Here is an 18,244-nt window from a genome sequence, read left to right on the forward strand (position 1 = left end):
CTGAGAAAAGAAAAGGCAAACGACGACGAGATGATGTTAGTATTTGTATCGTTGCTGTATCTAGCCAAGAAATAATAAGATGATTCTGACTTAAATAACGAGTCGCCAATTAGAGGCTCAGCTGGGGGTCAACTACAACTTGTGATCTAATATTTTGATATATATTGATGCTATATAAAAAAATAGGTATTGTATTATATTGTTTTTGCAGGAGTTTGGATTAAATCCAACTATGTCTGACAAACCGACAAAGCAAGAGTATGCTATTGCTAAATGGATACGCAAAAATGTCCAACACAAAAAAACGAAATTTGCGGGTCATAATGTTGAGTACTTCACAGGTAATTATAGTAATTTTAATTAGTAAAAATTACTTATTGAACAATTTATTTTATTTTTTGATCAAAGGGAGCAAAGCANACAATTTATTTTATTTTTTGATCAAAGGGAGCAAAGCAGTAGATAGCCTTCTTGATTCAAAATGGGTGACTAGTGAAAAACTATTTTCTACTAGAGAAGAAATTGAACTTTATTTAGATGAGTAAGTAATTTAATTTTTAATATAGAATTGCATGATTAAAATTATATATTTTATTTAGTATGTTAAAACATCAGTTCTTTCATCGTGCTAAAAAAGTTCCTATCTCGGAACAAGAACTAAAAGCAATGAAAAATAAAAAATCAAAAAAATTAAATGATACAGATAAAGAAGATAAAAAAAAATCTGACAAGAAGAAAAAAGATGATGAAAGTGAAGAAACCAGTAAAGATGATAAAAATGATGATGAAAAAAATAAAACTAGTGAAGTAAGTTAGAGCTATCATGTTTGTGTTATACTCACTCAAAATCTTAGTATTTTCTTCATTAATCTAATTTAAGAAAATTTTACTTTAAATTTTTTTTTAGTTTACTACATACTTATAAAATTAAAAATAATTGTATTTTATGAGTAGCTGATATAAATGGTCATACTAAAATAAATTTGTTTTGAAGAACCATTAAACTAAAGTTTTTGTATTCAACAGATAAATGAATTGAGTGTATTGTTGTATTTATAATCACATACATACATAATTGTATGCAAAATTGGTTCTGAAATTTATTTTGTTACTTATCTTAATCTTTGTTATTAAATTTATATATGAATATTTTTATAGGTGTTAAAAAAAAAGAAATGGGTAAGTTAATGGATTAACTAACAAATAACTCCCAAAATATCAATATCAACATGATTAAAAAAGTTATTATTAGGGCTCGGCTTTATATTCATTTATACATTTTTTTTGGACACTTTGAAAGATCTTGAGTTTGTGCAACTTTGTCGTAAGATTATATAGTAATGTAGAAAAATATTTTGTTCTTGAAGAAGTTAATCCTCCAATAATATATCTTAATAATGACATTTTAATAAGTTCTATAATCAATGAATAAAACTTTGCACTGGCAGATGTATTCAGAATAATATATAAGTTCACATCCTAGTTATTATACTGTTTATAGTATTGCCATATATAGTTTCAAGTTACCTTTTTCTACTAAAATTTAATAAATTAGAAAGAAAATCAAGTTTAATTTAAAAATTGTAGTTAAACATTATGTCTATTTATATAAATTCAACTAAAACTCAATATTTCCAGGCAAGTTACTTGATTTTAGAAAATGTATTTAGTTTTTTTATGAAATAATTAGTTTTAATAATAAACACAATAAACTTATTATTTTATAATTATTGTTAAAATTATGGAATCTCTTTTATGATTAACATGACACTTATAGAAAAAAATTAGTCACTTTCTCATACATAATTAAAAATATCAAAACAAGTGCCCTGAAATATTATATGGTGTGCTTTTTTTCTCATTGCCTGATTTATTTTATTTATTATGTAAGGTATATAAGGCATCTTGTTTCAGAAATGGCTTAGATGCCAATCATGTTTTTGGTGACCTCTCTTTTTGGTTCTCAATACTTGAATTTCTTTTTAATTGTTGATGTTAAAAATGTAAAGAATGTTTATGATTTTAAAAGATTCAATATTACACGTAATTTAACATGTGTACTTTTAAAAAAATCTATACTTTGCTAAAATTTATTAATAGAATATATTAAAATATCTTCCTATTTAAAGAATTAAAAATTTATACTATCAATAAACTTATTGAATTATGTATATTATTTTTGCTTATAGGGTGAACGTAAAAAGAAAAGTCGAAAAATTAGATTAGAAATGCATATGGAACAAGTATTTGTGGACAATCTTGATGCCTATGTTTGGATTTATGATCCTATTCCATTTTATTATTGGGTAATTGGTACCTTTATTGTTTTTGGAGGAATTGGAATATGTTTATTCCCGTTATGGCCTCCACAAGTCAGGTATATATTTTTTTTCGAACAACAAATCATTTTTTGCATTATATTTACTCACAATACACAAATTTAATATTTTTTTTTTAAATCCTAATAAAATTATTATTTGTTGGTTGACATTTCATAATTTTAAGTTAAATTTAAATATGTTATACTTAATATCTCACCTTTAATTTAAACTCCTCAACTTAAAAGATCCAAAATATTGATTTAACTTGATAAAACAGTCCATATTCCGCACAACTTTTATGAAAAATCATGAAATCATTTTAGAAAAGTTCAAAAAATAAAAATATATGTATTATTTTATGAAAATTTTACTAAGAAATATTTACTTAATTATTAAATAGCAATTATTTCAAAAACTAGTTGCAATAGATGAAATCTGAATTTGAAATCAACATCCAAATTCCTCTTAAAATTCATATAAAAATTGTAAATGATAAAAAAAAAATATTTTTTTGTATTATTATTATTATTGTATTTTAATTTATAAATTTGTTTTTATTACATTTAACAAATTCTATTTTTAGAATGGGTGTACAATACTTAAGTATAGCTGCTGCTGGTTTTCTGATATTTATTATTGTGTTAGCAATCCTCAGATTAGTATTATTTAGTATCATTTGGATTTTATCAGCCGGTAAGCTACATTTTTGGTTGTTCCCTAATTTAACAGAAGATGTAGGCTTTTTTGCTTCATTCTGGCCAATTTATACAGTAAGTTAAAAAGTAAATCATTCTTGTAAAATTGCTAAAAAAAAAACATTTTTTAGTATAGTGTGATTTCCAAAAAGAGTAATAAAAAAGGTAAAAAGAAAAAAGAAAAATTATCAGATGATGATGATGAAGAAGAAGAAGAAGAAGAAGATAAATTGCCAAATGTATTTGAAGATGAAAAGAAATCAGAAACAGAAGTTAAAGTTATTGAAGACAAACAAGCAGATTTTGAAAACTTTACTGTTGATCTAACGCCCGATAAAGAACATCCAAAGTAGAATATGCTTAGTAATATTTGCATGCATCATAAACCGATCAGCTTTAATGCTTTGTAAAATTATATACCATATCAAAAAAAAAAAATATAGGGTTCAAATAAAAACATGTTTTTTTTATTTTTATTTGTGTCAATTTTATTATTATTGTTATATTTGTCATTTATAAAATAATTTTTGAATGCATAATTGTTCCTATAAAATTTGTAAATTTGTCGTTAAATCAGTTATTAAAAACTAATTGCATGGATAATAAAAATTTTGTCTTGAAAATTATTTGCTGTGATGTATATGTTATTGCTAAAATTATACTAACATTTTGCCAATTTACATTAATTTTTTGTTGTTTTGTAATGCTTTTAAAAAAATTATGCTTATTAACATATCCTTACTAAGAAAAAATTGTGGCTGCGGAATAAAATTTAATGATTTTTCAGTATAACATTTTTTTTGTAATGTTATATCATTAATGACTCAAGTCTAAGTATATTTAACTACTATTTTAGTAAAAGTTATATTATTCTTACACAAGAAAAATTCTGAAAGCTTCTATATTATATAAGTTTTCATTTATGCATCATAATCTAACTGTATAGCANTATAAGTTTCATTTTATCAATCATAATCTAACTGTATAGCTTACTATTAAAAGTAGTAATAATTTAATTTTAAATTTAAGTCCTTGAAAAATAGAATTTGTATTTAATTTGCCAGTTTTTGTACGAGTTATTTATTTAGATTGTACTTATTATATATTTTAAATGAATTTCATGCTTTGAGAAAATTTAAGGAAATATCAATAAAAAGATGAAGTATATATTTATACATAATAAAAAAATTCTATTAGTAATATGCTCTAGGTTTATTATCAGAACATTATATGCATTAATAAATTTTGTTAAGTTAATTCGAACATAATATCAGTCAGTAAAAATTTGTATTAATTATCTTAAAGATTTAAAAATGTGTTTTTTCTAATGTTAAAGTTTTAGAATGGTTAATTTTCCTCTAAAATCAAAAATATTTTTGCGTTTATGTATAATCTTACAACATAGTTGAACAAAATTGGGTCCCTTCTAAGTGGATCAAACAAAATTTATAAATGCATATTATTCACAGCTATATTTATTATTAACATGCTTGTTGAAAAGAGTTATTATTAATTTAATAAAATTCAACTTATATTTCTTTTAAAAGTACATTTTTCTTTAGGTTTTCTGAAGATTCTTCTACTGATACAGAATCAAGCAGTCAATTATCACATACTGGTAATGATTTTGTAATTGTGGATAAGCAAGATGCCCAAGAAACACAATGAGAAAATACAGAAATCATATTTGTTCTGTAATTGTTTGTTATTGTTTTTTTATTTTTATTTGTCAGATAAAAATATCAAATCCTTTTATGAATGTTTTCCATTTTAGCTTTGTGCTATGCTATATTTTTAATAGAAAAATAATATGATAAATATTGTTCACTGTTATCCTATCATCTAACTTACTTAATAAAGTGCATTACTATTTTTATACAATTGTGTAATTGCTAAAAAAAATCTTGCTAGGTTCTATAAATAATTTCAACTGTTTTCAAACTCTACAGGTAATGTAATAATGCTTGTTAACTATAAATATATAGTAATTTTTGTAACTTATATTTAACTAAAAGTTTGTAAAATTGTTAATAATTGAATAATTTATTAACAACATATCTAGCTAATACCCTAATTTAATTAGATAATAAAAGTGAACGTGAATTTAACAAAAATAATTATCAAGTAATTAATATCCACATCTTCAGTCAAGTAATTTGACTTTAGTAATTTATTACTACAGTGATAATGAAAAAATTAAATAAAATGATTAATTAATAATATTCAAAATAGGCTGCAGTTCTATTTGAGGAAAGAAAGAGAATATTATAAAATAATTTGAAAACGTAGAGCTCTTGATGTTTATTTTTTATAACAAAAATATAAAATTAAATTATCGATTTAAGATTGATAATAATATATTAATTAATAGATTCAATTCAAAATTATATTAAAATTAAAACTCATTTGTTACATGTTATCACTATAACAGCACACAATAATATAATTTTCGTATACTTGTTTTTCATAAATTTTAAACGCAGAATTGGTTTTTAGTAAGAATAAAATTTATTATTCTGTAAAACGAAATAATTAAAAAATTAAAAATTCCACTGAGGATTATTGATAAGAGTAATTGCTATTTAGTGGCGGCAATTTAAATTTATACTGATATACGCAATTGAAATTTATCGATCATGCAACATGCATGTCTAACATAGACAGTGATAAGTTATAGAAAATTTTAAAACTCAAATCATATATATGATTATATATTGAGGAATGTTGCTGATTAGGTAATATCAGATGATTAATATCTTACCATATAATAAATTAAGGAATAATTCCTATCAAAATATCATTACTCAAATAATCTTTATTCTAAAGGAACAAACAAAATTGGTTTATTAGAGTATTGTAGAAAAAAATTAATCTTTAATTTATTTGTCAAAAATTTTAATGCAATCTTAATGCTAATTTTACTTGCAAAAACTTTTTTGTTTATTTCTTGATGAATAAAGTTAGTTAATTTTTTCATTTGTTCAACCATTTTCAGCTTTTTAAAAACAATTTCTCAAAGTGAAATAGCAATTATTTTTGCATCATTTTTTTTTTCAAATTATCTTAATTAAGAGAATATAGGTAAATATAGACTTATACTTTTTCAATAATTATGCAACATGATTCTTTTAACACTATATTTCTCTTAAAATATTAAGTTTTTGGTGAATTTATTTTTTTTGGACCAGTAATCAGAAGTTATTAACAGTTTTAAGAAATGAAAATAGGTAAGAGGTATTGCTATTTTTATCATTATATATTTATTCCTCCTGCCTACTTATAAAAATGTTAATAACTTCTGAATTCTAAGATGTTATTGACTAATCTTTTTCTTAATTAGATCATTATCCAACTACTAAGCTAGTTAATTTGTATGTTGTTATTTGAAAAAATTAAGTTGACACCTTTTTGAAGTAAGAGGAATGAACATAAAACATGAATTATATATGTAAATAATATAAGCCAAAAAAATTATTGTTAAATAAAGTCTTATACATTTTATAACATTTTGAGCTTATTATTTTTTTTTTATTGGGTTCTTGACCAATAATCACTTTGGGTTTCCTCAACTAATTTATTGTTCTATATTTAGAATAGAATCTTATTGAATGTGTTGATATACCTACTTATATATATAACAAAATTAAATTTTAAGGCGAAAATTAAATGGACAAAAATTTTATTGAGAATAAAAATAAAAGTATCGAAAACAAAATTTTATCATCTACCAAAAAAAAGATATCATTAAAAATAAATCATTGTAGAAGACCAGGTTTGGTCTATAGAAATTTGGTGAAGAATTTGGTAAACTCTGAGAAAACTAGTGTATATTTTAAAAACTCTATAGGGAAACAATGGATACCACCTAGGTCACCTTATGCTTTGATTCAAGAAGACCTTTTCCATGATCCTTGGCAACTGTTGATTGCTACAATATTTTTAACCAAAGTTACTGGTAATATTAGCTAATCAATAATTTAATTTTACCTGATTCTTTTAATGCATAATACGTTTTGTTTTTAACAGCTAAAATGGCTATACCAAAAATTCATAAATTTTTTAAAAAATGGCCAAAACCAGAAGATGTTAAGAAAGCAGAAACATTAGATTTACTTCGATCTGTTGATAATTTAGGATTAGAAAATACAAGAGTTAAAACTATTAAAGGCTTCACTGGTAGGTTAACAATATTTTTTTTATATTTTTAACATAACTAGTTTAAATCATACATTTTTATTTGCAGAAGATTATTTGACTAAAGATTGGAAGTATCCTATAGAATTATATGGGATTGGAAAATATGGTAATGATTCGTATAGAATATTTTGTGTTAATGAATGGAAACTTGTACAACCTGATGATATTATGCTATCTAAATATAAAGAATGGCTTTTACGGAATGAAGAAACTTTTGGCTTATAAAACTGTTTATATTTTTACTTTGTTTATGATTTATTATTTTATTGATAATTTTTAAAGACCTATTTATATATTTCATTATCATGTTATTGTAGATTATAATTTTTTTTAAATTTATTAGTAACATAATTATAATATTACATTTTTTAATCTAAATACTGTTGAAAATTTATCAAATAATATATAGCGAATCATTTCAACCCTAGAATTAATATTTTACAGTTATTATTTACTCCTATTATAAATAGACCAATACTTTTTCTGCATTTAATAATTATTAAATTTGTTCTGTCACTAAGTCATATTGGTGAAACTAGGAAGTCAATAGAGTCAAAAGGTTATTATATTTATACTAAAATTTATATAATAAAAATTGATCACTTGTGGCTAATTAATTAAGTAAAATTAAAACTATATTAAAAATATTATTAATTTAAAAAAATATTAAAATACTGATGTATCTGGTCAGTATCTGTTTAGCGTTGATAATGGTAACATTGTTTCCGAAATACGTATCCGCAAATACGTATTTTCATTAATTTTTTGTGCTTTGAGTTTAATATTTTTTAGTTTTTTTAAATTAATAATATTTTTAATATAGTTTTAATTTTAATTAAAATTTATATTTTATAAAATATAAATTTGATTATTTTAATTTAATATTTGAGTAATGCAAGAATAATGAGATATACCTGAACTTACTACAACATAATCGTACAGTACAAAAAAGAATCTTAAATTTGATTTAACTCTGAATGGTGTAAATATTCTGTTATATATTACATCAAAACCTGCTAACTTTACCAAAAATTCTATGATTTTTGGCTTTAATGTCCAATAACTTCTAAAAATCTTGATTTCATATAGTTTTTCTATTTTAAAGTACATTGTATTAATTATAATTTGATGTTGAATTAAAAAATTTAGGTTCTTTGGAACTTATATATAATTGAAAAGAAAAAAAAATCATTATGTTTATGTTCCCACGGTACCTTAGTCAATGATTATATTTTCAAGAAAAAAAGCATGTAGTCAGTAAGACAAATATTAGAATTATTCTCAATAAAAATTTCAGTGTAACGTGGTATAGTTTGGACAACTATAAATGATATCTTACAGCGATTAGCATTTATATCATGAAAAATACTGTATCTAACATAATTGTTATAAGAGATCTTGAAATAATCATCTTATAAATTGGCAATAGAACTTAACACAAATTTAAAAAACAATAAGTTTTTATTACACTTAGTATGGCACATAAATATAAATTCACTAACCAAATAGAATAATACTCAGTCAATCAGGACGGTGGGAATATGAAAAGTATGAATGATGTACGACAATGCTTGAGTGAACATGCAAATACTCGAGAGTTCTATTTCAAAACTTGATGAAGACATCGAAAAAAACAAGCAAATATACCCTTTATACTTATATAAATTTGTTCTATTTTTCGATTGTATTAAAATAATGAATACACTATCTATTAACATTTAACCACATTATACTAATTATACATATATTAGTATATTGCACTATCATTTAGAATATGCACAATTATACACATGCTTTTATTATTAAGCGGCATGAGGAGGACATGCTAAAGAAAAAACATAAGTACATTTTGTAATATTCTTCTCTGGAATATTAAAAAAAAATCAATACCTTTTTATTTTTCAGACCACAGAAAAGAATACGCTAACACTATTACGCATATAATTCTGATCTTGGCCACTATAAAACAGCCATGAGTCATTGTCTTTCTCAGCATCTTTGAGGCACTACAAAAGCATTAAATAAGGGAAGTTAATAAAAAGTAACTGTCTTGCCTTGATTGCAGTACAGATTGGTGCTCAATATGTCTATGAAAAGACATGAGACAATTGAGACACCCCATCCCTGTTTATGTCGATTGTGGTACATTATATAAAGACTGAAGACCATGTTTTTCTAGTCAGTCACTCATTCACTTTCTTGTCTCTTATTCTCAATTAACAATCTCATTTATCAAGTTAAAATCTTTAAAATTATTCCCTACATATTCTAGCGTATTCTTTATACTGTGCCTCTATAGTTTAACTTTTCTCACTAAGTTTAAAACGTACATTTGTTAAAATAACTAACTCTTTGCTTAAAATATTTACGCTTGTATAATTCCCGTATAATTCTCTTTTATTAATTTACCTAATATAATTTTAATAACACTCTTAACAACCACAAGTCTATACAATCAAGAATCTATCATCATCAGTGAATATAAGATAAGGGTAGTTTTAATACACTAACTACATTAATCAAGTAATAACTAGAAACAAAGTACTTGTATTTATTATGTCTTTACGGATGATGTCATTATCATTCTTTTTTATTAATAGCATCCCCATCAACTTTATTTTTAGTTATTACAATACTTCAATGCAAATCTGTTAAATGTCACAACAATTTGCAATTTTTCAAAATATCGTAGGATAGTTTCTTTAAAAATTTTAGTTCTAGAATTCACCTAGCTGGTGATCTACGAGCCTTTGGTGCGTAAGCTTCTTTAGGCCATCCTCGTAAGTAGGCCACTAATTCCGGTTGGAGTACCCGGATATGCCAGGCACGGATAAGAGTTTTGCAAGAAAGATATTACATCAAAATCAGTATAACAAAAGTATATTAAAAATGTAATTATTAAAATCAGGAAAATTGAAACAGAGAAAATAGTAAAATGTATTGGGTATAAGGTTGATGTTTGTTACTGGGATATTCCCCTTCGGCGTAATCATAAATTATTTTACATATTTTTTTTTTACTTTGGTAAACATGCTATTGAATTTTTTTGCTAAAAAACAAGATGATGATAAATAATCTGTAGCACAGTGGGGTCGCGTGTGTATGGATGTGGCATAGTTAGGACAAGCATAGATCAGGGCTCGAAATGGACCGGAACGTAGTTCCGGTTCACGACAAAAATTTTTTAGCGTTCCGGCTCGTAAAAAAAATACATTAGTATGTAGTATGTATTAAAAAAAAATGCGTTCCGGTTCAAAAAATTTTCCATTTCGAGCACTGGTATAGATGATATCTAATAGTGATTGGAATCACTGTCATAAGAAACGCTTTGATGCAAATCTGTAGATAGTGTTTAATTTTAAGAAATTGGTAGATTATTTCAAAAGCAACAATAACTCGTATTCCTTTGATTTTATCCCGATTAGTTATTTGATTTATAATTTTAATATATGAATAAATAATAATTATAATAATTAAATTTAGTATGAAATTGATATTCAATAATTTAATAATGTAATTTTCACGGAGATATTATAAAAATAATAAAGTAATAGTATATTTCTTAACTTTTAACACGTATAAAAATTTAAAGAGTTTGACGCAATACTTTTCAATAAAAAATGTTTGTTACTTATAACAAGGTTATAAATTTTATACACTGGACTACAAGGAACATTCACAGAAACAAAAATATACTTCTCTAAATTAACTTTTCGCGGTGTTTTCAAATATGCAATTAGATTTCTTCTATCACTTTTAAGTTTTAATATTATTACTTATTATTAAAAAATAAGTATTTACATATAAAAAAAAACCCAACACAGTGGGGTTGCGGCACAGTATAGACGTGGCATAGTTGAGTCCAGTATAGATTTAATCTGACAGTGATTAAAATCACTATTATTAGAAACGTTTCGATGCAAATCGGTAGTGTTTAATTCTAAGAAATTGGTGGATAATTACAAAAGAAAAATGAACTCCTATTTTCTTATTAATAACATGAATTTATTACCATAACTTTTAGCTCAACTTACAAGTTTGAAATTAACATCATTAAATAGAAAAAAAATTAAATTGTTAAGATTAATATGCTGTCAGCAAATTTTATAATTACTATTTACAGGAAATTTATCAGAAAAGTTCGATTTTTTTTACATTTTTATCGTAATAGATCACTTAAATAATAATCATAGTAATCATTTATAATTAACTTTTGATGTTTAAAAAGATTCTACAATTGAAATATACAGAACTGAATTAATTTTAATGATTTACTTTAACTAAAAACCATTAAAAAAAAATTGTTAAAAAGATCTACTCAATTGAACGTATTATAAAATTTAATTATAATTGTAAAAGTCGATTGATAAATTGAGGTGAAACTAAAAATCATTTTTTTTTTTTTATATTTGTGTTTTATATAACAACATGTTACCAAAAAATTTGGAATTTTATAGTCTAGTAGCAGCACGCACAAATAGAGTAAAATGATTTAATTTTGTAATTGAAACCTATCATATCAAACTTAATTCGTCAATAAATACTTTGAAAACATTATAAATGAATGATTTTAATTGTCTGTATAGAAAACATTAAGAATTAAAAAAAAATTCTTTACCATACATGGGTTGAAACTTTGTACTCCAAGCGCGTTAGACACAAATGTTACCGACTCGGCAATCGTTCGAGGCTTCCGTCGGTTGAATAAAATGACAATTTAAGCTAGTTCAAATTTCAAAGTTATTTTTTTTTTTTGACTTAAATAAAGCAAAAAAATTAAAATAAGTTTAACATTCTATGCCATATTAATTTGATTTATATAATATTTATGAAAATCAGTGTACTCCTCTTGTCAGGTATTTTAAAATCAAATAAAATACAAAACGCAGAATTTTAACACAAAAATAGCATATTTTTAAATACGGTTGTCATTTTCACCATGAAGACAAGTCCAGAGGTCAAATTTTTTTTCAATATAAAGTATATCACATATGCTTTAATTTGAGGTATATATAAAAGTGTCAGTATTTCTGGAACATTTTCAAAAGTTAAGTTGAAAAAGTTAATGTTTTGTGAAAAAATTGTCATTTTTGAAACCCTTCCTGTGGGCTGGTAAAGGGTCAAATTTTATAAAAATTTATCAAATGATAGAAAAATACCTAAGGTACCTATAAAAAAAAATTATATTGATTTGGTCATTTTTAACAAAGTTATAGTAGTTTTCAGTAAAAAAAAAATTGAAAAAATGTCGAAAATTAGCGATTTATAAATTTGTAATTTTTTAGAGGATTTTCCTCGTTTACGGAGAACAAAGGAATTTTTAAAGATTATGTCTTCGACTAGATACGATTTGTGATCTTTTGACGTATTGTTCATCAAAATCAGTCCAGCGAGACCTGAGATTGAGCGTTCACAGACATAAAAAAATAAAAATAAACACATCATAGTAAAATTAATACATTATCAGCTACGCATCGAAGCTAAAAAGATTATTTTTTCTTAGAAGTCACCTAAAACATATTGATAGCATTGGTTAAAGGGGAGCAATCGCCCATATCCCCCTTAAATACGCCCTTGGTATAGACAATAATTATTAATATTCTAATTATAATAATTGATTTAATATTATAGAATAATTACAAAAAAATTCGACAGGTTATTATTCCTGGGACTATGTAAAAATTTTATTTTTAAAAATAATATTAATTTCACGTTAGACATAAACTTTATATATATATATATATATAAACTTTGCGTCGTTATAAAAAAAAAATTTAAAGCAAAAAAAGGACATTTGAAAATTGGAGCATTCTTAGTAATTTTCAAAAATTATTGTCTTTAATATACCCTATTCAATTTTTATTAGGATTTGTGTATTTTTGTAAAAGTTATGGCAAAATGTAAAAAGGGAGAAATTTTACTGAAATGTTGTGATTCTTAGCTTAAAGTCTTAATAAACATAGAAAAATACCCCAGGAACGTTTATCCATTTTTCATGATAAAGCACTCTTAAAGGAACTTTAAATTCTGAAACACTTTTTAAGAATTGAAAATAATTTTTTTTTTAATTTATGTTTTTGATCTTGGCGTACGATTTCTCATAAAAAGGAATATTCGAACAACAATTTTTTTTAATAATCTAGTAGAATGTTGTAATTGTATATAGGTTCGAATTTGTCAGACCTTCCGGAAGATTTACATAAATCGAATTGGTCTAGTCAGAACTGAGTCTTTTCATAGACGCATCACAGTAAACCCAATACCATCTCAGCTTCGCATCAAAGGTAAAAATGAATAAAACTTATCTTTTAAACTTGTTAAAATTTTTTAGTTTATTCATGGAATAATTAAAAATAAATTTCTTAAAAAATTTGTAAAATTTATCACTCATCATAATTGTATTATAAATGAAAAATTCAACACAAATAACCTTTTTTACCTTTTAATATTTACTTGAACTTTAAGATAAAGCGTTATCGTATACTATCCCGTATTATTTTATAGTAAAATATCTAAACATATACTATAAGAAAATTTAAATTATTTGACTTCTTTAAATTATACTACTTTTTTTTAAAAAAAATTAAGAAAAAAACTCATTTTTTTAAAAAGCATAAGGAATTGAACATGGTAATACATAATATGAACATTAAGCGAAAGACTATTAAAGTTATTTGTTAATTATAACTGTACGCCTGAGTGAGTACTGATAATCTCATATATTAAAATAGACATTTCAAGGATGAAATTGTGCATTTCATAAATATTTTCATGCAATATCAAAATTAGCAGTACAATAGTTTTCGTTTTGTTTTTTTCTTTTGACTGGCGTCTTGGCACAATTGCCACATTTGCATTCAAAGATTTATATTTTTGGCCTATAAATATGAAAATACATATTCTATAAAAAAACAATTAGCTATATTTAAGATTTAAAAACTTGTAACTCCATTTAGTCAATTTTTCAAGGTAAGAAAAACGCAAAATTCAAATTTTGATTCTTATTCAATTTTTTGAAAATCATCATATCTACTCGATAACGTACTATACAATTTTTTTTTAATTTTCATAAATATTTATATATATATATATATTTCTACATACTCACATATACAACTTCATTTGTCGGAACTATCATTTAGGGAAATAATAAAAATGTCGGTTTATAATGTATACAAATAGCTAAACAAACGATAATTTTCTTGGTTGATATAGAAAAAGATTCTTTATCAGAATAAATTGTCATCAATCAAAATATCAATCATAAAATATTAAGTCAACAGTCTTTTAAGACATAAAGAATGAATAAAAAAATTATCATAATTGATAAATCGAAATAAATGAATCGCGGTGTTTTCAAATGTGCAATGAGACTTCTTCTATCACTTTTAAGTTTTAATATTATTACTTATTATTAAAAAATAAGTATTTACATATAAAAAAAACCCAGCACAGTGCGGTAGCTGCACAGTGAAGACGTGGCATAGTTGGGTCAAGTATAATGATATCTGACAGTGATTAAAATCACTATCATAAGAAACGTTTCGATGCAAATATGTAGATGGTGTTTAATTTTAAGAAATTGATAGATTATTCCATAAGCTACATGATCTCCTATTTCCTTATTTATATCCTGATTACAAGTTTTATGATTTATAAGTGTAATACAAGGTGTGATCAAAAAATACCCAGACTGTGTTAATAATATTTATATCAATTAAGATGACAAAATCCCGATAATTCCATTCAACAAAGTAACCTCTTACGAGAATTTGAGTATTGGTTTGAAAACGATAACAACATTTATTTTTTTTTATGGCATTTTTAAAAAAATATGTTTCTGTTATGCGTCAATTTTCGAAATGGAAACAATAGAAGAACAACGTGTGTGCATAAAATTTTGTTTTAAATTAGGGAAAAGTTTAAGTGAAACTTTTGAACTTTTGAAGCAAGCTTTTGGAGATGATGTTCTTCTCGGACAACATGTTTTGAGTGGTTTAAAAGGTTTAAGGAAGGTAAGACATCTGTTGTAAAACAAAAATAAGAAAAGGGAAGGTATGATAAAGATGGAAGGGAATGTTATAGGAATATCGCAAAATAAGAACTATCCCTTTTCTCGAGGTGTGTTGTTCGAGGGTCACTTGCTATTTTAAATACATACACAATAAATTAGGATGTTCTTACCTTAATCATATAATCCTTATTGATACAATAATTCACTCGTGGAACAATAAAGAAAGTATGAATTATAATAATCAATTTGTATAAAAAAAGTATCTTCGATTATTTTATTATTAAAAACACATAATACAATAATATTAAAGGAAAAACAAACAAAACTAAAAAAAATACAAAATTGGTTTAAAAGGCGAAAGAGAGCTGGACGACGTGATCGTAAATCGGTTGGATCGGAACAGGCCATGTAAGACGAGCCCATGGAGTCCTTTGGTGTCCTTCCAAAGTCCCCTTCCAGACACGTACATGACCATCGGCCTTACGTTTATTTAGATTCTTTTGTTGCTATTTTGCTGACATTGTAGAAGGATTTTGTAAAACTACGGGGTTGTACATGTTGGGAAGGAACGGATGTGTGTGCATGGCGTGATTGTGTGAGTTGTGTGTGTATCTGCAGTCAGTGATAGAAAGTGTTGATTGTGTTTTGTAATTTATTGGTGTGTGGGTAGAAGATGAAAGAATAACAGATAAACATTTTGTTCGGTTGTGTGAAGGGCCTATTACAACATCCGCCCCAACTTTTTTAGGTGTTGTGTCCTCACAACTTTTTGGAGTATGTATTCGTTATGATTGAAAGAAAAAAAAATTATGTATATTATGCTTAAATATAAAAAATAGTAAATATTGAATAAGTAAAAATTTAAATCATGAATAAAATGATAATAATAATGTGTGAATATAGTATATAATAATAATGTGATTATGATATTATATAATAGTAAGTATAATAATGATAATTCTGATAATAGTGATAGTAATAATAATAATAATAATAATGACAATGACAATGAATATATAAACGATATAGTTAATAATTAATTAATAATAAGTAATTTGATAAATATCCATTTCTAATTATTGTTATAAAAAATGACATATATGAGTGAATATTTTATATTAGTGAATAATAATGCATCGTATATTAATAAATTATACAAAAATACATATAATAAATAGTGATATAATCTAATATTCAATATGATATTTATTAGTTCAGTGATTATTATGATAAAGTATGTGTATAAGTACAAAAATTATTGTAGTGTTATGAGTTGTATAATTTAATAGTAATTTATAACGTTATTAGTAGTGTCGTATTTTTACAGCACGTTATTAATTCTTATTTTTTTTATAACAAAAACAGATTAAAAATCTGTACACCGAGAAAGGCAAATAATTTATATATAATAAGAATAGTAAATTTTTAAAGAATCAGAAGTTGTATTCGAAGACCGTTGTGTTCTCTCTATACATAGTAATAGCGACTAAAATAATAAGTTCAGGCGTTTTTTCATTCTACTATAATTTTGGTCTTTGTAATTTATATGTATTGCAATTTGGTTCTGTATGATTATAAAACTGCTATTCAATATGGAAATCCATGATTCATCTTTGTTGTAGGACTTCACATTCTTCGTAGTTTATAGTAAATGTCTAATGAAGCCACGATTGTAAAAATTTAATAAATTTTAATAATACAAATATATTTATTTTAATTTTTTGTAGTATATATATATAGTATGAGTACTTAATTCTTTAGTTATACTGATAATATGAATTCTATAGTCTTCATCTGGCATCGTTGAACTAATTATTTCATTACCATTACTAGTATGAATTGTTTTTTCTTCATTCATAATGATCATCATACGTATTTTATAATGATTTGAAATAGTTGAAACTTGCTTTACAATTTTTTTATACAAAATTGTTAGTTTTATAAGATAATTACAAAATTATAATTAATGATTATACAATGATTAAATTTTAAAACATTAAATTGTTACATCTAGACACGGAGTGAATAAATATAGAACAGCAATTATTAATATTTCATTAGCTTATTTAAATAATATAATAATATTGCTTTAGCATTATTTGTATATTTATGAATATTTAAAATTATGTATAAGTGATACGTAATATAGTGTGCAATATATATTTATCTTAAAGGTTAATAAATTAGAAATTTATTGTTATAAAAATTTTTTTTTTATTTTTATTTAGTAACAAAGTTTTTTCTATTTTGACCGATAGATCAACAATTGTCTAAAAATTTTAATCGCCAGTGTCAAAAATAGTAATAACATGCTTAATGCAATTAATTTTCATGGTGAATTTAACAAAAGAATATGAGTAATTTTTAAAAGACCAATAATATTTATTTAAAGAAATGTGAAATATATTTTTTATATGTAAAACATTTCTTCTAAAGTTAGGTAAAATGTTAAGAATATTTTTTATAAAAGAAGTTAAGTTATTATTACAAAGTGTAGATATGTCTAATAAAAATGAATTTATTTTAATAAATGTGTATTGAAAAAGTATATTTTTTAAATTGTGTGCTATTTTCGTAGTGTTATGAATATTATGATTATAATTAAAATTTATTTTAAACCAATCTGTTAAGTTCACATATATTTGTAAAAGTTTATAAATTAATGCAATTAAGATAAAATACTGGAAATTTTCTATTGCCTTTAATAGATCTATTTTTCTTTTAACTAAAGACTGATTTAGTTTAATTCTCTCATTGATATTTTCATCTGGAATAACTATACAATTAGAATGTAAATTATTAGTTTTAATTAATGTTGATGTTGCAAAATTATATGTTGTGTTTGTTTTAATATTTTTATCTATTTGTTTGTTTAACTCTAATTTATCTGAATTTCGAAAGATAAAATTCATTATTAAACTTTCGTCGCGTGGTGTTTTAATTTTAAAGATATCTTTTAATTGTGAATTATTGTATTGTATTAACATTTTAGGAACTTTTTTGGATTCAGTGTTTAT

The 18,244-nt window shown here is 24.0% G+C and overlaps 2 protein-coding genes across 6 annotated transcripts; both read left to right on the top strand.

The window, feature by feature from the left end:
• Positions 1-6: 6 nt before the first annotated feature.
• Positions 7-4,890, top strand: LOC126908625 (translocation protein SEC62-like). The gene is made up of 9 exons (XM_050690867.1): positions 7-35; positions 212-341; positions 448-541; positions 600-807; positions 1,159-1,179; positions 2,190-2,377; positions 2,905-3,091; positions 3,148-3,365; positions 4,579-4,890. Exons 2-9 carry the CDS (start codon positions 233-235, stop codon positions 4,682-4,684), a joined length of 1,131 nt encoding a protein of 376 aa, XP_050546824.1. The 5' UTR covers positions 7-35; positions 212-232; the 3' UTR covers positions 4,685-4,890.
• Positions 4,891-5,659: 769 nt separating this feature from the next.
• On the top strand, positions 5,660-7,631 carry LOC126908652 (methyl-CpG-binding domain protein 4-like). Of its 5 annotated transcripts, XM_050690927.1 has the most exons (5): positions 5,915-6,097; positions 6,175-6,243; positions 6,864-6,971; positions 7,043-7,192; positions 7,260-7,631. In XM_050690927.1, exons 2-5 carry the CDS (start codon positions 6,234-6,236, stop codon positions 7,436-7,438), a joined length of 447 nt encoding a protein of 148 aa, XP_050546884.1. In that variant the 5' UTR covers positions 5,915-6,097; positions 6,175-6,233; the 3' UTR covers positions 7,439-7,631. The 5 variants fall into 5 exon arrangements, with proteins under 5 accessions (XP_050546881.1, XP_050546883.1, XP_050546882.1 ...); XM_050690924.1 differs by lacking the exons at positions 5,915-6,097; positions 6,175-6,243 and adding an exon at positions 5,660-5,751 and having other exon boundaries at positions 6,672-6,971; XM_050690926.1 differs by lacking the exons at positions 5,915-6,097; positions 6,175-6,243 and adding an exon at positions 5,723-5,751 and having other exon boundaries at positions 6,781-6,971.
• Positions 7,632-18,244: the final 10,613 nt, after the last annotated feature.

This window comes from Daktulosphaira vitifoliae, unplaced genomic scaffold (assembly GCF_025091365.1).
Source record: "Daktulosphaira vitifoliae isolate Bord-2020 unplaced genomic scaffold, ASM2509136v1 Scaffold_5, whole genome shotgun sequence".
Taxonomy (NCBI): Eukaryota; Metazoa; Arthropoda; class Insecta; order Hemiptera; family Phylloxeridae; genus Daktulosphaira; species Daktulosphaira vitifoliae.